Genomic DNA, 25,159 nt, shown 5'->3' with positions numbered 1-25,159 from the left:
ATTTTGAAAAATATCTGTTAGCTGCTGAGAGGCTTTCTGCATTCTTGATACAATGGCATTAGAAACCTTTCCCCGACATATAAAAGCGCTACCATCAGCATAAAAGGCAACATCGTTCCCGTTAAGTGATTTGTAGTCTGATATGAATAGAGAATACAAAAGGGGAGACAGCATGGACCCCTGAGGAACTCCTGCGGGAATAAATTTTTCTTCCGACTGACAACCGTCGATATCGATAATAAAAGACCTATTACAAAGAAAGCTCTGTAAAATGTTCACTGAATAAATTGGACAGTTCAATCTATATAGTTTGCAAATCAGTCCATAGTGCCAGACAGAATCGAAGGCTTTCTCAATGTCCAGCAGTAAAACTCCAGCTTCTATTAGATCTTATTTATTTCGGCTTCTGTTAGATCTTATTATATCTACCACTCTTTTAATTTGATGCACAGTTGAGTGTTCCTCCCTAAACCCAAATTGGCACCTATGAAGTAAATGGGCTTCATCGACAAATGATTTAAGACTGTTGTGTATAATTTTCTTAAAAATGTTGTTAATGGAACTTAGTAAACTAATCTATCTTTACCGTTTTTAGGGATTGGGATAACCTTAGCCTTCTAAAAATTTTATCTATAGGAAAGTGTGAGTGAGTTGTACAGAAATTAAATATTTGGACCAATATTGAAAGCACATAATAAGAGAGATTTTTAAGCGTCCACTTAGTGGTACTTTGTCGGTTTTTTGGTGTCCTAAAAAGCACCAATTCTAGTGCGAAAAGCACTAAGTTGACATCACTGTTCGTTTGTAATGGTGTTGCCTACGAAGAGCGGAGAAATGTTGCATTTCTTATACCGTGTCAAGTCTACGGTGGAGAATGTTACGCTTAAAAACCGCGACTATCATTCAAGCATTTTGTCTGAACAGAAGAAGAAAAAATTTGTTGAATATTTGGAAAAAAAACGGCAAAATATTAAAATTAAATATATAATAAATATATAAAAATGGAAAAAGTGAATGCGTCCTATTTAGTTAACGGCATTTTTGATGTATTGCCAGAAAGTTCTTCATCCGAAGATGAGGATGCGATTTTTATCGTATTATGACTGTATATGGACATATGAACATGTCCGATTGAAAATGCCAAAATTATAACACTATGAGAGGGTTGGGCGACATTTGCAAAATGTTGTCCCGTATAAGTGCAACATTCAGAATCGAAATGACCATAAGAATGATCAAAAATATTTTTGAAAACTAAAAAAGTTTTACATGACTGAAACTCCGTGCGCCCTCCTTTACGCTTTAAAACATAATTTGGGTGTCGATTTTCTCCTTCCCTAGGCCTTCTTTAGATGAAATCTTGTGTTTTTGGATACTTTTTTAGAGAAATTGTCCGATTTGGTCTAACGGATTCATGATAGATACTTTAACGGATGTAAAAAGCTCTTAACAATCATTTCATTATCATTCTCGATCTCTATAAGCCGTATTTTTTAGGTCAACCGTTAGTTGAAAATATAATTTGCTTGAATTATGACACGTTTTTTTTCCACACTTGGTTCCAAGTTATTACTGAATAAATCAGATTAGGTTCGGGTAAGTATGTTTATCCATCTTTTCCATTCATAAAACTAGTTTACCAAAGCCAGAGTAACCCCAAATCATATGGAGGTAATGTCATGGTTTAACTGCGCTTCAAAAATGCTCTATTTTGACCCATCGCTAAACTCAACGTTTTCTTAAAAGCATGTCCACATCCCTTAGTGTTGTGTAAAAAATGAATTGAATTCAAATTATTTAGTGGTTGAACGTTCAAGGCACTGATATCCAATGAAACTAAGAACAATTTTACCTTTACTATTTTTGATTTCATGATCTTCTGGCAACGCAACTATAGTTGAGTTGCCATCCATAATCGACCTCTTAGAATGTTTACGCTGGTGGAGCACGCGAAATCCATTGATTTCATTCCTAACACCAAATCAATTATCTTATGGTCTTTTTGATAATTTATCCGTCCACATGTCGATGGTGGCTTACGCATTATGCGCTATTAATAATTTAATAATGTTTGGCAAAATGCTCCACACGAAACTCCGACCTATGTGTTGGCCAGACGGTGTGTAGTTTCCACTTTCAACATTTTCAGTCACACTTTTAAAATGTTTGTCCATTTGTTGGATAAATGTCCACCGAGTTGGATAAATGTGCGTGGAACAATCAATTGTCCCTAACAAACTCGAATGGAAATAAAAAGTTCATTCAATTCAAGATAGTTTGTTTGATCATCCCTCGTTACTGAAAGAAACGAGCGAGTAGGAACATTCATGTTTGATTACAAATGAAGTGATTCGAACTGAATTTTCGATTCAAGCAAATACGTAAGCAATCACTTTCCGTTCATCCACTCAAACAAAAGCATCAACATAAATCGAGTCGCCGAACAAGTACGCTTGAAAATGCTACTCGCTGCAGTTCTCTGGTGCATATGTAACGTCACCATAACTGCCAGCATTTGTTCGATTTGGAACACTGTGAGCAAAATGGAGCGTCCTTATCTGTCTGATAACACATAAGTTCTTTCTGATCTCTGCATTACGACTATAGTTTTACTGTTATATAATTATTTACGACTCTTCGTACACAGGGATTTCAATTTCACGTGAGGATATGTTTTAGAAATATATTTCACTAAATAGTTTTTGAATTTACAAAGAAATTTCTGCTCCTTGACATATGTATAAAGTGATAAACCTTGGTACATTAAATTGAATTCGCGAAAAAACGTTTGAAATGGTCCTAACATCTACTGTACTATTTACAGGTAATGTCAAGTGTAATATAATTCCTCCAAAGTCCCGCAAAATAGCGAAAACGTGTAACGATATGGGTTGTGTACATAAACTTTTTTGATTAATTTTTCTAGCTTTTTTTCTTTTTCATAGATATTAGGGCGCAACAAGAGTAATATCTGAAATTTAGTTATACGTATTGGCTAGATTGATGGATTGGATTTTGTAATTCAGCCAGGGTTGCGAAGTCGAGCTATTTTTACCCGACTCCGACTCCAAGAAGATTTACTTGGCTCCGACTCCGAGCATTTAATATTTCCAAATTTTTGTTACAAAATGTTTAAAAAAAAAATTAAATTTAACCTTCGCAGGTCCAAACATTTTTATATACGTCGTGGTCCAAAACTCACCCGTGTGGGTCAACTATATAGTTTGTTTGAAATTGCCATATATATCCCAAAATTTCATACTTGGTAAAGAAAAACTGAAGAAGACAGCAACATACAACATCTCATCCAACCACTTCCCCCTCCAGTAGGTTCTTTTAAGAAGAAAAATTGCCCCAAGTCAATCAACTTCTTCACTAAGACAGTTACTGCATGAGTTGGGCAAAGGCACGTGTGAACACATTCCTTATCCTACAAGCACCAATTGTATGTACATATATACTATTGGATTTATCATTTTATGGATTGTAGCGCAAGCCATGTTCACTTTTCCAATAAAATACTTTTTTTACATAGTGGGTGCAAAATGTTTTGTAAAAAATTGGAGTTTTTGGGCTATGACGTATAAAAAATCATTATTTGGTTATTATTTTCTTAGAGAGAACAAATTTAGCCTGAATCCAAAGCAAATTTTGAGTTTAAAAAATTATTAATGTTAGAAAATCGAAGATCTCACCCGGATGGGTTTTGGGCTTGGGAAGGTAAAAAAAAAAAAATGTTTTATAACAAAAACAAGTAAAAGCGTGCAAAGTTCGGCAGGGCCGAATCTTGGGAACCCACCACCATGGATTCTGCTAAAATATGGGAGCTGTATCTCGTTATAGACCGATTTGTAGCGTACTTGGCACAGTTGTTGGAAGTCATGAGAGAACACCATGTGCAAATCGGACAAAAAATGCGGCTTGTAGAAGAAGTCAAATCGGAAGATCGGTTTTTATTGGGACTGTATCAGGTAATAGACCGATTTTGATCGTAATTGGCACACTTGTTGGAAGTCATAACAGAACACGACGTGCAATCCCATGACAAAAATATCGGCTTCCAGGGGCTCAAGAACTGAACTGATATGGCCCATTTGCAATCCCCAACGACCTACAGCAATAGTCAGTATCTGTTCAAAATTTTAAGCGGCTGGCTTTTCGCGTTCCACCTCTATCGTGATTTCGACGGACATGGCTAGATCGACTCAGGATGTCGAGACGATCAAGAATACATATACTTTATGGGGTCCTAGATCAATACGTCGTGGTGTTACAAACGGAATTACTAGATTAGTATACCCCCATCCTATGGTGGTGAGTGTAAAAATGAATTTTCTTAATATTTTATGACCTAAATGTAAACGAGGATTTTAATGACTAACGTAAAACCGCACCTACTTTTAAAAGTAGTACGCTTATCGCCATTAATTTATTTTTGTACCCACCACCTAAGGATGGCGGTAAATTCATTTTGTCATTCCGTTTGCAACACAATGAAATATACATTTCCGACCCTATAAAGTATATATATTCCTGATTGTCGTAAAAATCGAAGACGATCTAGCCATGTCCGTCCGTCTGTCTGTTGAAATCACCCTACAGTCTTTAAAATATTGAGCTGAGATTTTGCATAGATCCTTTTTTGTTCATAGGCAGATTAAGTTCGAAGATGGGCTATTTCGGACTATATCTCGATATAACGCCCATATAGACTGATCCGCTGATTTAAAGTCTTTAGCCACATTTATTATTCGATTTTGCTGAAATTTGGGACAGTGTTGTGTTAGGCCACTCAACATCCTTCTGCAATTTGGTCCAGATTTGGATATAGCTGCCATATAGACCGATCTGTCGATTTAGGGTCTTGGGCCTATAAAAGCTACATTTATTATCCGGCTTTGGCAAAATGTGGGACAGTGAGTTGTGTTAGGCGCTTCGACATCCTTCTTCAATTTGGCCCAGATCGGTCCAGATTTGGATATAGCTGCCATATAGACCGATCTTGACACAGTGACATATGTAAGGCTTGTCGACATCTGTGTCGTATATGGTTCAGATCGGTCTATATTTGGATATAGCTACCAAACAGACCAATATTTTGTTCTACAAAATTGAACAATGACTTGTACTTATTAGACCACTCAATGTCCGTGCCGAATTTGGTCCAAATCGAACCATATTTGGATATAGCTGCTATGGGGGCGTAAATTATGCATTTTTACCGGATTATGACGAAAGGTGATTTACATATATACCCGAGTTGGTGGGTATCCAAAGTTCGGCCCGGCCGAACTTAACGCCTCTTTACTTGTTTTAATATAGAAACCACCAAATGCAACAATTCTCAAAAATGGTTTCCAGAAATCTCACTCCTAAGGACTTTGAGAAAGTTTTTGTGACCCTATTTAACGGGAAAAAAATTTGTTTAACGAGGGTTATTCGCCCACTTTACGCCAGTCCAAATTTCATTAGATAAGATTCTTAGATATTTTTCGAAGGAATGAGGCCATCCGCATGAAATTTTTCATAGATACTTCCTATTGATGAAGGCCGTTGGCCGTGGCAAAGGGGTCATTTGGTATAGATTTTAGTTTTTAGTTTTAAAACACTTAAAAATTGTTCGTCCTACGTTTCTGAGTATGGACTTTCAAACTGTTCGGAAACTCAGCTTATTCTAAAAACGGGTGTTTTTTTTTTAATAGTTTTATGCCCTACACCACTACTGTCGTACAAGAAAGAGAGTTAGATCAAGCATACCGATCGACTCAGAATCAGTTTCTGATTCGATTTAGCTATATCCGTCTGTCTATCATTCTGTCCATGTTAATATGTGTACAAAGGCATCTTTTGTGGCCTTGCGACGAAGCCTATTGAAGTTGGAAGAAATTGTTTCAGATTCGGATACAGCTCCCATATAATACTGCATTAAAATCGTCATTTGTCATTATCGTCGTCTCTTATGTCTCTTCTGATCACTGGTGAATTTCATAGAAATCGGTTCACACTTAGATATAGCCCCCAAGCCCTATGTCGCCCCATATTCACTTCTAGAGCCTTTGTAAGAGGATTTAACAACCGATCCTCTCAAACTTATGTACGGATTTTATCAAAATTCTACACAAAAAAAATGTCACGAACATTTTTTTAATTAAAAGTTTAATTAAAAATAAAATTGGTTTCAATTAAATCATTAATTTTTTAATTGAATCCGTTTTTTTTTCATTTACGGTCGTGATTGAAATTTAGGCAATTTTTAGTTAAAAAATTAATTGATTCTATCTTTTTTTTTACGATCGTGATTGAAATTCAGGCAATTTCCAATTAAAAAATTAATTGATTCAATAATTTTAATTTGATTGATTGAATTTTCGTGTGATATGTGTTAAGTAGCCTTAGTATTTCCTGCTCGTCTTGTTTCTTGATTATTCCCAAGAGGTCGTCCACGTATTTAAAAATCAAGTTTTTAGATTTTTATGTCCAAAAGTGTGTCTAACACAATGTTAGCTATAGTCGGTGAGAGGGGGCTGCCCATTGGCATACCACATGTCTGATGGTAAATCTTCTCCTCGTATTTAAAATAGTTGTTTTCTATGAGACAAAATTGGAAGATTTTTAGAACATCTGTTTCGTCATCTTAGTGTGTTCCTTGAGATGTTCCCACTTACTCATGATGTTTTTTATAGCCAAATGATACCACGTCAAATGATACAAGTCTATCGTCATTTTCTAATATCACGTCCCTTATTCTTTCTTTTACCTCCATCGAATTTCTGCCGTTGTATAATTACCGATGAATTTCGATAAATTGTAGCACGGCACTTTCGTTGAAGAAGAAATAGATCTAAGAGGTACTTTGTCCTTATGTATTTTTTGCCAAACCGTAAAGTTGTGGAGCCAAGGCTGAATTGCAAACTAACTTCGATCTTTCCCATTTTGTTACGTTATTATTCTTATACAGTTCTTGTACAATGTTATTGTTCGTCCTTTCTAATTTCATTGTAGGATCCTCCCTTACAGTCTTGTATGTGTTTTTGTCCTCTAACAGTTTTTCCATTTTGTTGTTGTAATCTTCTTTGTACAATACCACTGTTTTATTACCTTTATCGGCCGACGTTATCCGGATAAACGTTTTTTATACCCTCCACCATATGATGGGGGGTATACTAATTTCGTCATTCTGTTTGTAACTACTCGAAATATTCGTCTGAGACCCCATAAAGTATATACATTCTTGATCGTTGTGACATTTTATGTCGATCTAGCCATGTCCGTCCGTCTGCCTGTCGAAAGCACGCTAACTTCCGAAGGAGTAAAGCTAGCCGCTTGAAATTTTGCACAAATACTTCTTATTAGTGTAGGTCGGTTGGTATTGTAAATAGGCCATATCGGTCCATGTTTTGATATAGCTGCCATATAAACCGATCTTGGGTCTTGACTTCTTGAGCCTCTAGAGTGCGCAATTCTTATCCGATTGAAATGAAATTTTGCACGACGTGTTTTGTTATTATATCCAACAACTGTGCCAAGTATGATTCAAATCGGTCCATAACCTGATATAGCTGCCATATAAACCGATCTTGGGTCTTGACTTCTTGAGCCTCTAGAGGGCACAATTCTTATCCAATTTGAATGAATTTTTGCACGAAGTTTTTCGTTATGATATCCAACAACTGTGTCAAGTATGGTTCAAATCGGTCCATAACCTGATATAGCTGCCATATAAACCGATCTTGGGTCTTGACTTCTAGAGTCTCTAGAGGGCGCAATTCTTATCCGATTTGAATGAATTTTGGCACGACGTGTTTTGTTATGATATCCAACAACTGTGCCAAGTATGGTTCAAATCAGTTCATAACCTGATATAGCTGCCATATAAACCGATCTGGTGACTTGACTTCTTGAGCCTCTAGAGGGCGCAATTATTATCCGATTTGCCTGAAATTTTGTACGAAGGATCCTCTCAAGACAACTAACGTGTTTATTATGGTCTGAATCGGTCTATAGCCCGATACAGCACCCATATAAATCGTTCTCTCTATTTTACTTCTTGAGCCCCCAATGGGCGCAATTCTTATTCGAACTGGCTGACATTTTACACAGGTCTCCAACATATAATTTAATTGTGGTCCAAACCAGACCATATCTTGATATCGCTCTAATAGCAGATCAAATCTTTTCTTATATTCTGTTTTGCCTAAGAAGAGATGCCGGGAAAAGAACTCGACAAATGCGATCCATGGTGGAGGGTATATAAGATTCGGCCCAGCCGAACTTAGCACGCTTTTACTAGTTTTTAATTACGATCGTAATTGAAATTTTTAATGAAAGGAATTTATCGGTTAAATTTTTATAAGTGAATCTGAAAAAAAAAATATAAAATGTGATTCAAAATTCTATCTCTTTCAATTAAACAATAACGGCCTAGACCATTATCGATTATTTCTCGATTCATTCACCAATTCATTGAAAACAGCTGAATTTATAAAGGGAAAACAGTTCTGAGTGAAAGAAAAAAATTTTAGTCGTCTGGTCATTATTTATTCATATATTTTTATTTGTATGGAATTTTTTATATGTATTTGTGTTTATATTTATTTATATACAATTTTTTTTTTGGTCAATAAGTCTTCTGTTTCAGTGTCATTTATGGATTTTGTTTTAAGAAAATGCATTTGCTAAATATTTAAAATCAAATAAACATTCTTAATTAAATACAAGTGTAATTTTTACCATTTTTCTTTTTTTTTATTTATCCTTGAATTTACCAATCCTTTCATAAATTTATTCATGCTTCTTTAAATGTTTGTACGTACCCCTTTTACTTGCATTAACTAATTTTCAATTTTCTGTGCCTGTAAACAATGTGGTTTTATGCTGTTTTTTTTCACATTTCTCATTGGCCAATAATTTGAAACAAAACACAAACAAATATATGTATGTTTAAAAAACAGTATTAGAGATTATCACCAAAAGACTGCGAATTTTGTGGCACCAACAACGGCCGCTATCTTTGCAACAAATTCCTCTACCACAGCGACAACATCACTAATCGATTTTATTATCCCTTTACCCCCCTCTTGTGCAACCATAACCACTACCAATACCTTTATTACCACCTCTGCCGCCTGTGCTATTGTCAATAATAACAACAATACCAACTTTTGCAACAACACCAAACCATCAATTTGTACAACCATGACCACATCAATAACCACCTCATCGTCTTCCAACAACAATAAAAACCACAATAGTAATCACAATTCCCTGCGTAGTAGCCATAGTAATTTAGCGCCAGCTCATAGTGCAGCCAATGCTCATACAGGAGGAGGAGGAGGAGGAGCAGTAGGCGTAAGTATTGCTGCTTCATCATCCTTGTCGTCTCTCTCCTCCACATCGTCATCGATGGTGGCTTCAGCAGCGTCGACGGCGGCCGCATCAGTTCATATGAACAGCGGCGGGGCGGCAATATTGCCATCCAGGTCTCCTTCGATAACGGCACAACCATCCCAGTCCACAATGCTAGACCATCACCATCAAGCTCAAGTTCAGGGTAGTGGTGGTGCGATATATTTGCAAACAACAAAGGCGTCTGCAGCTATAGTCGGCGGCAGCGGCGGTGCTAATAATTCCTCTAAAGATAACGACGATATAATTGGCGAAGAAGTCCGGCCGGTACCGGTGGAAACGCATGACATTCGTTTGCAAATACTACATGCAGTGTTATTAGATCATACCTATGCCAATCCTATGCCCTTGCAGTTGCCAACAACTTTTGCTGTGCAACCATCGATCAGCAGCGCCTCTATGGTGTCCAGTGGGGTGTCTTCCTACCAAAATCACCAACAGCAGTGGTCGTTGGGTGGCATAGGCGCTGCAACGAATGCCTCTGGCAATGTGGCCAACAGTGCCAATGCTTCAACATCGTCAAATTATCCTATGTACAGCTCTCAATGTAAGTATACAGATCTAAGGCTTAGTTGGAATCATCATACACAAAGATTTATTGTTTGCATTATTTTCTACTCAGTATCCCGCCTTCAGCAGGATGATGATGCATACTCAGCCATCAGCAATAATAGTTCCAGACCTGCTTTGGGTGATATTGATCCGGGCGAAGAAACGGAAACTGCACCCGAAGCTGAGGCCGAAGATGATTCTGTAACCCGCTGCATATGTGATCTAACCCATGATGATGGTTACATGATCTGTTGTGATAAGTGTTGGTAAGTAAACTAACTACCTCTGCAAACTACCAACCGTAAATCTTTATAAAATTGTTTATTGGAATTTTTAAATGTCTTTGCAGCGCCTGGCAACATGTGGACTGTATGGGCATCGACCGCCAGAATATACCCGATGAATACTTGTGTGAACTATGCCAACCCCGACCTGTGGATAAGGCCCGTGCTCGGGCGCTGCAAGTGCAAAAACGCAAAGAACAAACGCAAATGATACTGGTACAAACGCAACAGGCCACCGCCGCCGGCCTCACAGGTGCAGCTGGTTCTGCAATTGGTAGTGGCGGTGGTAACTGCGGCTCAGTTAATCTATCAAGTGAGACTCTGGCAATGCAACAACGTGTGCCAAGCAGTTTTAATTTGGTTGGTGGTTCAGAGGCTAACGCCATGCTGTTGGCAGCGAATGGCACAAATTTGAAGAAGGGTGCAAAGTCGTTGAAAAAGGGCAAGGAAACTGCAGCGGGAAAGAAATCAAAAAAAGCCGATAAGCTATCGGGAGCTGGCTCTGGTATGGCTGGAGGTAAGGTGGCGCGCAAAGAGACCAAAAAGAATACAAAACGCAAGAAGGCTGGCCATGATGGCATTGGTAGCACGGTGGGTATGACGGCAGCTGAAAAGCATGCCGCCAATCTAAGGCAGTGGATTGAGAATTACGAATTGGCTGTTACCAATCATTACTCGCCGGAGTTGAGAGCTCGATTGCATGGTATCACTAAACAACCTTCTCTATTGCAAAGTATACTGAACACTGAAAACCCAGTGTTGAAAGATTTCAGCATGGGGAAGTTGGAAAATTGCTACGCCACCGTACCGCATGCTGGTGGAAAAATCCTTATTAGCAAATTGGATGTAACACCTAATTCGCCCATATGCGAGTTGAGAGGCAAATACATGTTGACAACGCAATACAAGACCCAAAATACATCCATCAATATGAACTGTCCGCCACCAAACAATTATCAGATGGCCAGCTACAAGGCCCACAAGACACCCGGCCCTTTTATCTTCTTTTACCAGTTGCAAGGAGCTTCTGCCTCAGACATATCTGCTGCAATGGGGACACAAAATACCACAACGACCACAACTACCGTTAATGCGGATGGTACCTACACGACAACCACAACAACATTGCCCGCCCAACTGAGCCCGCCCCCGCCCGCCTACATGAAGGGACCCGAGATATGTGTGGACACCCGAACGTACGGCAACGAGGCTAGATTTGTGCGTAGATCATGCCGTCCAAATGCTGAAATACAACATTTATTCGAAAAGGGTACCATCCATTTATTCATTGTGGCTCTGACAGATATTAGAGCCAGTACGGAAATCACTATTCGCCACGAACCTCATGATCTTTTGGCAATAGAAAATAAAAAATCCAGTACAATGGTTATACAACCGACCAGCACTCCGTGTGCGTGTGGCCTCAGTAAAGATTGTATATTTGGACCACCCTTGCCTCAATTGCCGCTGGCGGCAAAATCGAATGTGGGAAGAAAATCACAAGCCCAGAATGGTGGTGGTGGAGGTACTCTAACCGCAAAACAACGAAAAGCCAATCAGCAAAATCTCAATCGTAATAGGTCGACATCTTCAAGTGGTGATAGCAATATGGGTGGTGCTACATCGGCAGCACCCATCAACCTGATGTCCGCTACATTGGTGCCTTTAGGTCTTAACAGTCCCACAGCGGCATTAACGACTGCCAAGGCAGTTGGTGGCGTTGGCAACAAGAGTGTTGTGGGAAATTGTAACAATGCCATCACAATTCCAATGCTGCCGTTGACAGCATCTTGCAATAGCAATCTAAGTAATGCCTCATCGACGTCATCGTCCACACTGACCAGTGTAATGCATGATTCGGGTATATGTACATCATCATCTTCGCCATCGGTATCTATACCATCGCCAACGCCCCATATGCATTCACCCATACAGCATCCGACTCATCTGCAGCACCAACATCATCAACAACAACAACAGCAGCAGCAGCAACAGTTGCAAGCGCAAACACAGCAACATCTGAAGACGGCGACCACGATCTTGCCTCAACAACAGCAACAACAATTAATGCAATCCCTGCCGACACCTCTTATTCTTACCACAGATATGCAGCCGCAAAAACAAACACACCATGAGCTCCAAGTTAATGACGGTGGTGGGATGGCGCAAATGCCCCATCAACAACAACAAGTATTACTTAAATCGCCAAAAACACAACAACTACAATTACAACCGCTTGAGCAGCCCTTAACTGTTTTATCCCAGTCAGCGCCAGCCAATCAAGAACTTGCCAATGACCTTCCCGAACAGCAGACTATCTTGCGTATGATATCACCGCAACCGCAAATTCTAGTGTCGTCTCAGCATCAACTGCAATTAGCCTCCCCTCAACAGCAGCAGACTACAATTGTAGTGCACACAAGTTCCGGAGATATTACACCTCCAGAGGCCACAATAGCAGCAACTGCTTTGCAATCCCTAAATTGCGTCCAGTCTAATAATGCAGGTACTGCCATTGAAACCCTACCACATCAAATACAGGTTAATAGTATTGCGCCAGTTGCTAATGTCGGCAAATTAGAAGAAATGGGGCCACAAATATTACCTATGCCGGAGGGGCTAAGCCTACATGCCAACGAGCTACTGCCTTCCATGGCTGCTTCGTCGACTATAACTTCTGCAACTGCATCGTCAGTTTGTGGCTCAGTTAGCTCTACTTCTCCGCAGCAGCAGCAGCAGCAGCATCATAAATCACCACATAAGAACAATCAATGCAATCAAAATATGCCATCCCATCAAGGTCGTAAAACTCCTGCCAAACAAGCTCGCACCACCAGCTTTTCGGAGGATATGGATCAGCAGAATAACGATGAAAATCTGGTTTCATCGGCGCCCAACTCATCGTCAACTCCCAAGGAGAAACCGAAACTCTCAAGAGAAGATCGCAAAATGGAAGCAATTTTGCGAGCCATCGAGAAAATGGAACGTAACCAGCAACGCAAGCAAGAACAGAAACAAGCAAAACGGCAGAATTCGGGTAGCCACAACACAACACCTACATCGCCCAACAAAACGTTCGATTCTGGCGATAGTTCTGGCACTAAACGTTCCAATTCTCAGTCGGGCGGCCCGAACAGAGCCAAAAAGAAGCGAAAAGCGGGCAATAGAGGAGCAGTGCATAACAACCAAAGAAAGCGCAGACAAAGTCGCATGAATAGCCAGGAATCGATTGATGGTGGTTGCGGGGGAGGTCCTCATGAAAACGATACAGTTACTTCGGAATCAGATGGTTGTGTTGCTTTGCATTCGCCTCCCATACAAACAGTGGCCTCACAAAAGGAATCCTCATCCGCGGCAACAACGCCAACAGCCGCCCCTACGACGCAAGCAACATGTGAGAATATACCAAACAATGTCGATCAAGCGGCAGGACTTTTGATGGCATTTGCAAATCCAATTGTGGCAGGAACAGCCTCACCACAAGCGACCAGCTCGGCCATGACAACAGAACCCCAATCTCCGCAAAGGCCCAGCCACTACATGATACCACATGAAACAGCTGCTTCGCCACCACCAACCCCACCATCTCATGTGAGCAGTGCTTGCTTGCTGATCGAAGCTGCTGTCGGACCACTGGAATCGAATTTGGAAGCAAGCTGCTCTCCCGATGTTAACAATGCAGCAGAATTCAAATATCCCCCACAGGCAAAGACAAAGAAGCTTCTAATGAATAATTGGTTGCATAGAGCAGAGGAAAATGCCGTCAACAACACAGTAGCACCCGGGGAACAAATGGCACCAAGTCCACAATTGGGATGTGTAACTGGAGGCTTGGATTCTTTGGTACAGGCTGCATTGAATGATTTCAAACATGCTGCTCCTACGGAAGAAACGGAGTTGCCACAAAATCTAAGCATTGTTGCCCAAAGAGTTGAAGAATTCATACAACAAACCGAGGGAGGACCCCCAACACCACCGCCTACCAAACATTCCTACGAATACGAACACCAGCAACAACAAATCTATGCAATGCAATGCACGCCTGCTGTCGATTTGTCACTGAAACATGATCCATCAGCCGTTCGCAGCCCGAAGCCCGTCACTCCTGACAATAAAAATTTCCATCTTCCATTGCAGGTCAGTACCTGCAGCAACAATTCCTCAGTGAAAAAGCGCTGGCTAAGACAGGCCATAAGTGAAGAATCACATGAGGAATTGCAAAACAATTACTCGTTGTCTCCATCACCAACCACACCCATAGTAGCGCCTTCGACATGTCCGAATACATATGTGAGCACTCCCCAAGTACAGACAGTAGCCGCTCCGATTTCCTCACCAAACGTTGTGCCCAATGGTTTTACCACGCCATTAAAGAAACGGCGTCTATTGCTAACCGACAAAGATGATGAAGAAAATACGGGTTCCAATGCAGCAGAATCTGTTCCTAATACATCTCTATCTCCACTTCCTGCAGAAAACTCGCCGAGAGTTAACAATGAGCGGTTGAGCACAATGGTTCCGATTGAGTATGAGGAAAAACCCGAAATTTATCAACAACCTGCTGCAGATGCACCGCACCAACAATCCTCAGCGTTGGTTGATGGCGATGCTGAAGGTGAGGTTGATGTAGACGTTGAAAAATGTGAACATAATGATATCTTGTTGGATAAACAATGTGATTCGAAAGAAGTAGTACTGGAACAAGAACAAGATGTCGATGTCACTTCACCACCTTTCGAAGAACCCATAAAGACAGAGGTGGTGACAAAGCATGAGGACTCCATGGGAAACCTTAAGCAGGAGTCCGATGAGTCCTGCCATGCTTCAATGCCGTCAATTGTAATGCACACTCCTGCAGAGTTCCATGATCAAGAAGACGATGTCGACATATTGAGATCTCCCAGTCCAGGAAGAGAGATGTTTAAAGCGGAAGACAATTTGGTTAAAATTGAACCAGAAGACACCAGCGGTAATGATGATGTCAAAATCGACGTCGAGCGAGAGGAAAGCATGGCAGCCGACGATGTGCCACAAGTTCTGAAACAAGAACTCAAGCAAGAAACTACCCAACACACAGTCGCTAAAGTAGAGGAGCAAAATACGAAAGTTAAGCAGGAATATAAAATAGAAGCTTCCGAGAATGTATCCAATGCCATCGAAGATGAAAGATCTCAAAAAAGTCCAGTTGCGGTAACGTCAACTGAAAACATCAAAGTTGAGTCCCAGAATGTCAAAGCTGAAGAAGTTCTTCCTGATGAGAGTGGTGGTGAGCCAAAGGCTAAAAAACTAAAATTGGAGGAGGAGAGTTCGGTGGCAGCGAATGAAACGCCATTGCCTGTTAAAAGGGAAATGACCAAGCAGGAGGAACAAACCAAAGACGAAAAACCCACTAAAGTCGCATCAAAGTTGGAGGCGTTCACAAAGGAATCCATAAAAGCTGAGAAGTGTACAGGAGAGCATGAAGCAATATCTTCCTCCGCTACAGTCGCTGCAAAAGTGGTCGCCAATAACACTTTCACTGGTCCAAATTCGTCGACTCCCCCCATGCTTCCCAGTATTGCGCAGCAAACGAGCCCATGTGTGTCTAGCTCCTCTGCTTTGCAGCGTGGTAAGACAGCGTTGAGTGACGATGACATCCAAGCCCGTTTACACAGTTTTCATAAAGAGAATATCCTTATTCTGCAGTCGCGCAATAAGAAATCAAAATCATCCAACTCCACATCATCTTCTTCCTCCAATTCTTTGGCAGGCAACAGCGAAGCTGCACATCGAAGCAATCACAAAAATAATTCGTTATCTTCTTCGAATCACCATCATCATCACGACGGCAGCAAAGGAAGAGCAGAAAAATCTGATAAGTTGTCCACAAAACACCACAAAAATTCTTCATCATCCTCGGGATCATCTAAGAAGCAAAAGTTACATAAAAGAGAGAGGACTACAAGTTCAAGCTCTTCCAGCAATAGTCATAAGAATTCAAACTCACAGGTTGCTTTAACGACACATAAGAATTTAGCAAGTAGTTCCCAAACAAACTCTTCAATATCTTCAAAGAAGGTGAAATCATTGAAGAAATCCTCATCAGGTTCGTCCACATCCTCTAGTAATTCAACATCATCTTGTTCCGCCTCCCTTTTCGCTCTCTCAAATTCGCATTCATCTGTCGCCGACGCAAAAGAGAAACACCAAAGGCAAAGAACTACATCGAGCAGCAATAGCACTCCAATGACCATGAGCGGAAATGCAGTGGCTGGACCTTCACAAACTCCTTTTGCTGGGTCGAAAAAACGTCAGTTGAATTTCGAATTGGAACTTACCAAGGATTTGCATTTGGTCAATAGTATGTCAAGTGGCAATGGTAAGCACAGAAGGCAGGAAGATGGTCAAGGACATGGCTCTGGCAAGAAATCTCGCAAGGATTCTTCGTCCACCTCCACCACCACTTGCATTCACAAAGATGAACAAAAGAATAGTGGCACCACTAAGCAGTCCTATCAAAAGTCTAGTTCTTCTTTGGCACAGGTGGAAAAATCTCAGGAGAAAGAAAAGAAAGCTACTCAAAACGCTACTACGACGGGACCTGCTGCTAAATCCTCTCAAGCCAATTGTTTGATTTCGAATCCTCCAAGTGCAGCAGAAGTTGTTTCAAGTGCCTCAACCGCTGTTGATAGTCATATCGAAGAAGTAAACAAAACGTCAATTGCTACACCCGCCGTTAATATTCTAAGAGAACACCCCACATTGCCCCACTTCAATAATGTGGTATTACCACCAAGCTCTAGCGCTATAAACTCCTCTCAAATTGGTATAACAAATGGTTCACCGATGCCACAGCAACTGTTACAGCCACAAGTACACGTAGAGCCTCAGCCACCAGCAGTACAACACATTCCAGTCCATGTAAGCAATCCCGGTTGCGCCGTTGTAGCTTCAACTACCCAACCATCATTGCCGGCCACACCACCACCGACTGTTGGTCTAACCAGTGGCGGCATATCGTCACCATTGTCATCATCGACTGTTAGCACCAGCAGCCATTTGCCATTCTTTAACACCATTTATGGCAAGCTTCTGGATAATTCTACCACCTCAATTGCTGCTGCACCATCATCTACATCATCATTGTCGTCGTCATCGTCTTTGACAAGCTCATCAATGGCAGCAGTTTCTACACCGTCTATTGCCTCCACAGGCGTACTTTCCGAATACGTGGACACCAAATTGAAGAGTTATAGTACTTTGGGTGGCTATGTAACACATACTGCACTGTTTGGTTTAAATAATATTCCTACTAAGGATATGTCCACATTGAGCAAAGATGCCACCAATGAAATGCCAGCACCACCCGCGCCCTCCGCTGTCTCGTCATCAACTGCGACCGGGGCCTCAACACTGTCATTGGTACTAAATGCAACCTCATCCTCACCCAATATGGCCTCAATGAAAATGCTCACAAAAACCGCCAGTCATGATCCTCGTTTGAATCCCCAACTTACTGCACCCGAGCCACCACCGCAACCTAAGCGTAAACTCTCCATAAACGAATATCGCAAACGAATGCAACAGACATCATCGAGTGAATCTGCATGCAATAGCTTAGTGTCAACCCCTTCCACACCACCCACACCCCCGGATGCAGTAGGAGCCGTTATAGCCGCAGATTGCGGCAGTGGCTTAGGGGCAGTCATCATCAACAAATGTACTCTAAACTCCCCCGAACGTTTGACGCAATCGGTGGATTCGCAGATACAAAAGGAAATAATTGCCTCTTCGTCATCACTGAATGTTTACGATTCACTGAATAGCAGCAACAGTAGTTCTACCAGCAACAGCAGTTTGTTGAATGATTCTCTTTTGAAATCGTCTTCGCGCGTTCAAGAGGATTCTACAAAAGGTATGTGTGTGTCCAATAACCTTGATAACCTCATACCACATTTATTAATAAACTTACTATTGTTTTGTATGTTTTGATATTTATACATGATGTGTTTGTTTTCTTTTTGTTTTAATTTTTATTTTAAAGGACAATTCAATGCGGCGCCAACACTCCTCGAGAAACAACAAGAAAGTCTTTGTGCTCGTTTGAAATCTTTAAAAGAAAAACAAAGCTTGAATTTAGGGGTTGGCGGCTGTGCTGGCAGCCGTTCAAGGTTTTCATCATTCAGTGAAAGCGTTGGCGGTGGCAGCCTTAGTGAATTCTCAGTTTTGAGGAAAGGTATGTAGATATCGATTTTTGCCTATTCATCTCCCATTTTATTGCTCTGAAACAATTGTCATTTAAGCTTGGTTTGAAATTTTAATACTAAGTAACGATAATTTCAAAATAAAAAGAATAAAAAAAAATAACAAAATAAAAAAAAATAAATAAAGATAAAAAATAAAAAAAAATAATATATAAAAAATAATAAAATATTTTTTTAATAATAATAGCTGTATTCTGAGATTCACTTTCACTTTTTCCCCTCAAATTAATTTGTTATTTTGGTTTTATCTATGCAATCTAAAGTTGCAAATTTGGGAAATTTTCATACTTTATTAAAGTTATAATGAACAGTTCATTTTAGGGGAAAAGTTTAACAGCAGGACATATACGATTATATACAAAAAAAAAATAATGTTGTTGGGGGATTGTTGACCTTTTGTTGATTATTTATGGAAGTTAGTTCGGCTTGAGCTCATATGTGTAAAAATTAAGAAACTGATGTTTTTATTTTTAATTTCTTTATTATATCTCTTGATTTTCCAATATTTCGAAACATCGCCGATGTTCGTCCTCAGGGTTTTGCCTTTTTACATAAAAACAGAGAAAAAATGAGTAGAATTAAAAAAAAACAATAAAAAGTAAAAAAGTGACCAACATACGACCAACGAACACGATTGTATAAATATAAAAATTATAAAAATAAAAAAAAAAATTATAAAAATCTTATAATATATAAACATTAATTTGTGTTTGTTTGTCGGTTTGTTTATTTGTTTATGTCTTTACTCAAAAACAGCTCAACCGCGAAATTTTCACTGATGTTACATAATAATCCCGTGGTGAAAATAAGGTACGATATTTTTATACCCTCCACCAAAGGATGGGGGTTTACTAATTTCGTCATTCTGTTTGTAACACCTCGAAATATGCGTCTAAGACCCCATATAGTATATATATTCTTGATCATCGTGATATTTTAAGTTGGACTAGCAATGTCCGTCCGTCCGTTCGTCTGTCTGTCGAAAGCACGCTAACTTTCAAAGGAGTAAGGCTAGCCGCTAGAAATTTTGCACAAATACTTCTTATTAGGTCGGTTGGGATTGTAAATGGGCCAAATCGGTCCATGTTTTGATAAAGCTGCCATATAAACCGAACCGCAATTCTTATCCGATTTGGCTGTAATTTTGCACGTGGTGTTTTTGCATCACTTCCAATATTTGTGCGAAGTATGGTCCAAATCGGTTCATAACCTGTTACAGATGCCATATAAAGCGATCATGGACCTTGACTTCTTGAGCCGCTAGAGGGCGCAATTCACATCCGATTAAGCTAAAATTTTGCATGAGGTGTTTTGATATAACTTCCAAAAACTGTGATGAGTTTAAGCGCAAATTGGTACAAAACCTGATATAGCTGCCATATAAACCGATCTGGGATCTTGACTTCTTGAGCCTCTAGAGGGAGCAATTCTCATCCGATTTAACACAAATTTTGTACAACGGCTTCTCCCATGGCCTTCAACATACGTGTTATGCAATATGGTCTGAATCGATCTATAGCTTGATACAGCTTCCACATAAACCGATCTTCCGGTTTTTCTTCTTGAGCCCCTACAATTCGCAATTCTTATCCGAATGGACTGAAATATTACACAATGACTTCTACAATGTTCAGCATACAATAGCATAACAGTCTTTTTTCATTATTATTATTTGTTTGCCTAAAAAGAGATACTGCGCAAAGAACTCGACAAATGCGATCCATGGTGGAGGGTATATAAGATTCGGCCCGGCCGAACTTAGCATGCTCTTACTTGTTTGATATCTGAAGGGGGGCGGACCCTCCCCCTTACTCTAATTTTCAAAAACACCAGATCTCGGTGATGGGTAGAGAGATTTAAGCGAAATTTTGTGTGCACTCGTATAGTAACCTAAAAATAAAAATTTGGTACCCAAATTTGGGATGGGCTTCCCCATGGGACGTATTTGCTGGCCATTCCAATATGGGGGTATAATAATAGGTATTTTAGAGTAGAACACGAATTTGATATATATTTTCAGGGCCAAGTCACTGAACGGCCGCCTCATCCCCCAAAACACCCCTTAAACCGGTCATGTTTGCTGACTATGAAAATATCATCACAATTTACCGTGGGGGAAGTTACAAATGTCATCCGTGGCGCCAAATCATCCAAGGCATTGGGCCCCGACTGAATCTCTACATAAATGTTGAAAAATCTGGATTTATCTGGAGTTGAGTACCTTAGTACTGTCCTCAACCTGTCTTTGAAAACACTTATAGTTCCCGATGTGTGGAAACTGGGCAGAGTGATTCCGCTACTGAAGCCTGGAAAGGACCCGAGTTTGAAGGAGTCGTACAGATTGATCTCCCTTCTCTCACCAGTAGCAAAGACGCTTGAGCCATTACTTCACCCGAGCCTCGTAGGAGAATTTCCATTCCATTTCCATTCCATCAACATGGATTTCGAAGACTGCACAGCACAACAACTGCTTTGCATGCCATCACCGCACACATTTGTAGTGGCTTCAATCAGCCCAGGCAATGTGTCCGCGTGGCACTGGACCTATCGAAGGCATTCGACACGGTTAGCTATGCCAAACTATTTGAGGACATCGCCAACACGTCCCTCCAGCCAGGCCTGAAACGCTGGGTCGCGATTTATCTGTGTGATCTCCAGTCATTAGTGGAATGTAGGGATAAGAAGTCGAAGCACCGTAGAGTGAAACAGTGAGTTCCCCAAGGTGGGGTAATATCTCCGGCACTGTTTTAGCTCTACCTATCCCCCCATTCCATCCCCTCCAGGCGGCATAGAGATCGTATCATATGCGGACCATTATACGATCATGGCATCAGACCCCCACCCATTGTTGACGTATATCTCAACGAACTTGCCTCATATTTCGCTGCAAGAAATCTGAAGATATCTGCCACATTGTTCACTACAAATACGCGTGAGGTGAATACTGAGTTGACTGTGATGGTCGAGTGTCCCAAAATTCTTGGCGTCACATTTGACGGCTCTTACACATTCTCCCTACATGCCACAGCAATTTGCGATAAAGTCAAAAGTAGAAACAAGGTCCTCAAGTCACTTGCTGTCAGCACTTGGGGTGCAGAAAAAAGAAACCTTGTTGACCACAAGTACAAAGCAATTGGCCGGTCTGTGGTAAGTTATGCAGCGCCATTGTGGTCTCGTCAGCTCTGTGACACGCAGTGGAATAATATTCAGATCTGTCACAATGCTGCGACGGGCTGTATCCTCAGTTATCATGTGGACCACCTCCATCTGTTACCTTTTGGGCTGTTATCGCAGAGACCATACAAATCATCAGTTTGTGGATAGATATCCACCGCCCAAAAGCTTTAAGGAAGGTCTACATGATCTAGAAAGTGAGGAACAGAACAAGGGTCCGGGGTTCTTTTCAATTCCGGCACGGACCAGAAGCGTGCGGAGAAGGCACTTCGGGATGTGCCTCTCCCATGACGAAAAAAGACGAACACGTACACTGAGTCGGCAGCCCTTGCCGATGAAGGATTTCATCGGGTCCATCCGGTGCGGGTCCATCCGGCTGCCAAGGAATTGAGAGATGTATGTCCCGATTGGGACCAGGGACCATACGTCACCTGTTTAACTGCACATCCAGACCCACTCGACTCAGACCTAGATCTCTCTGGACGCACCCCATCATAGTCGCAGAGTTCCTGGATCTGGACTCTCAACAGAATCAAGCAGACGAAAGATAGAACACAACAAACTGCTACAACAACAACCACCAAGTATATAATAATCATCCTATTTTATTATAACTCCACTGCTATATCGATAGTTATATCTAAATAGGGGCTGGTCTCGATTATATTTTATTCAGGCCACGAGAACTCATATACAAGTAACAGTTTTAGCGATATCAGGCAATAAATCCGCTTTTAATGGGATTAAGACCCTTAATTAGAAGATCGGTCTATATGACAGCTTTATCTATATAGTCTGATCTAATTCATATTTGGGTCGGATGTCGACCTTTATCGTAAAATGTTAAAACAAGTAAAAGCGTGCTAAGTTCGGCCGGGCCGAATCTTATATACCCTCCACCATGGATCGCATTTGTCGAGTTCTTTTCCCGGCATCTCTTCTTAGACAAAAAAGGATATAAGAAAAGAGTTGCTCTGCTATTAAAACGATATCAAGATATGGTCCGGTTCGGACCACAATTAAAATATATGTTGGAGACCTGTGTAAAATTTCAGCCAATTCGTATAAGAATTGCGCCCATTGGGGCTCACGAAGTAAAAAAGAGAGAACGATTTATATGGGATCTGTATCGGGCTATAGACCGATTCAGACCATAATAAACACGTTTGTTGATGGTCATGAGAGGATCCGTCGTACAAAATTTCAGGCATATCGGATAATAATTGCGACCTCTAGGGGTCAAGAAGTCAAGATCCCAGATCGGTTTATATGGCAGCTATATCAGGTTATGAACCGATTTGAACCTTATTTGACACAGTTGTTGAAAGTAAAAATAAAATACGTCATGCAAAATTTCAGCCAAATCGGATAGGAATTGTGCCCTCTAGAAGCTCAAGAAGTCAAATCCCCAGATCGGTTTATATGGCAGCTATATCAGGTTATGGACCGATTTGAACCATACTTGGCACAGTTGTTGGATATCATAACAAAACACGTCGTGCAAAATTTCATTCCAATCGGATAAGAATTGCGCACTATAGAGGCTCAAGAAGTCAAGACCCATGATCGGTTTATATGGCAGCTATATCAAAACATGGATCGATATGGCACATTTACAATACCAACCGACCTACACTAATAAGAAGTATTTGTGCAAAATTTCAAGCTAGCTAGCTTCACTCGTTCGGAAGTTAGCGTGCTTTCGACAGACAGACGGACGGACGGACAGACGGACGGACATGGCTAAATCGACATAAAATGTCGCGACGATCAAGAATATATATATTTATGGGGTCTCAGACGAATATTTCGAGTAGTTACAAACAGAATGACTAAATTAGTATACCCCCCATCTTATGGTGGAGGGTATAAAAATTTATGTATGAAATATATTAAAATTTTGAAAGTACAAATAACATGAAAAACATAAGAAATATATGAAATATAGGAAGTAAAAAAATGCAAGAAATATAAAAAGTATAATAAATATAATATATTTAAAAAATACGGAAAGTCGAAAAATATGAGAAAAAAACATAGTAGAAAAATTATATTTTTAATTCCATTTGTTTTAAGATACAACTTTTACAATCTATATTATTAACCTTTTTTTCATTTTTAATATTCATAGACGATGATGATTTGGATATTTTGCGTAAGCGTAATCTAAGCTTTTCCAGCAGTATAGGTGGTATGGATTTATTGGATAATTGCCTGGAAGAAATTTCCTCAACTTCTACGTCAATGTCCTCCTCCCGCGAATCAAGTCCCGAACGTTACCCACATAGTAGTACGGTCAATAAACATTCTCCCCATAACCATAGCAAACATGTATTGACGGCATCGGCTACGGCAACAACTATGGCAAATAACACAGTGGGTAGCGCGGGTGGAAGCTCCAATAATAGTACGAGTGGACAAATCAAACAACAACATAACCATCATTCCCAAAGCTCAGCTGAAAAGAACAACACACTTTCAACTAATTTGGAACGGAAAAAGAGCGTTGATATAGCTTAAAAAGATGGTGAGGGAAGGTGAGACTCGTCAAACTAAGACGACTACAATATTGTGGTTGGAAGTTGTCATTAACAACTCAGCCGCACATCATTAGCAGCCTCATTGTCATTGTAAAGTATGTAGCAGTAGTAATTAATTTGAAGAGATTTAAGTATGTGTGGTTGTTGGCAAGCAAGCCATCACTACACATGCAAAAGATATACAGGGATTGTTTAAAAAAACAAAGCACCACATCGAGGAAAACCATTGAATTTTGATTACTTTGATCTTGTCCCGGGCCATATGTAGTATGCCTAAGTGAACCTTTTCAAACCAGATGGATGTTGTATGAATGAATCAAGTAATCACTATGTTTTTTAAATACACACACACACACACACAACTTTGGTTTTTGTTTATAAAATAAAAAACAAAACAAAATGTACATATATACTATAAACCTTATCAATAACGTTATATGTAAATTAATTTTAATTTTATATAAAAACATAAATATAAATATATAAATATATAGATATATATATATATTTATATATATATATATATATTTATATATATATATATATATATTTATATATATATATATATTTATATATATATATTTATATATATATATATATATATATATATTTATATATATATGATTTTCTCTTCAATCTGAAAAAAAGAATAAAGTAACAAACAACTTAGTAAAACCTATTAAAGTCGTTTGTTATACGTTCTTCAACATACATACAACTGTAATAAATTACCTTACCTTATTTTATTTCTTTTATTATCATAACTAATATATATATATATATTTTTTTTTTTGAGTTAGTTAAGTTTAGTTGCGTTAAATTAGTTATATAATCTTAACGATATCGTTACATTTTTCCTTTTTTATTTCATACTCTGTAAAACTTATCTGCAAAACAAATAACAAAGTTTCTTTCAATTTTATATTGGAATTGTGTAACAAAAGTTCCACTGCTTAAACAC

General features: G+C 39.8%; 1 protein-coding gene across 3 annotated transcripts in view; it reads left to right on the top strand.

The window, feature by feature from the left end:
* The window catches only part of LOC106094471 (serine-rich adhesin for platelets), a 51,979-nt gene extending 27,377 nt beyond the window's left edge, over window positions 1–24,602 (top strand). For 2 of the 3 annotated variants that reach the window (XM_059360925.1, XM_059360924.1), the window contains 5 exons: window positions 8,952–9,952; window positions 10,028–10,223; window positions 10,307–18,135; window positions 18,265–18,456; window positions 23,790–24,602. In XM_059360925.1, the coding sequence (XP_059216908.1) occupies window positions 8,952–9,952; window positions 10,028–10,223; window positions 10,307–18,135; window positions 18,265–18,456; window positions 23,790–24,178 (9,607 nt within the window). In that variant the 3' untranslated portion in view covers window positions 24,179–24,602. The remainder of the gene's footprint in view (window positions 1–8,951; window positions 9,953–10,027; window positions 10,224–10,306; window positions 18,136–18,264; window positions 18,457–23,789) is intronic. The other variant, XM_059360926.1, reaches the window with a different exon arrangement.
* The last annotated feature ends 557 nt before the right edge of the window (window positions 24,603–25,159 follow it).

Source organism: Stomoxys calcitrans, chromosome 1 (assembly GCF_963082655.1).
Source record: "Stomoxys calcitrans chromosome 1, idStoCalc2.1, whole genome shotgun sequence".
Classification (NCBI taxonomy): Eukaryota; Metazoa; Arthropoda; class Insecta; order Diptera; family Muscidae; genus Stomoxys; species Stomoxys calcitrans.
This window is presented reverse-complemented; position numbering and strand designations above follow the sequence as displayed.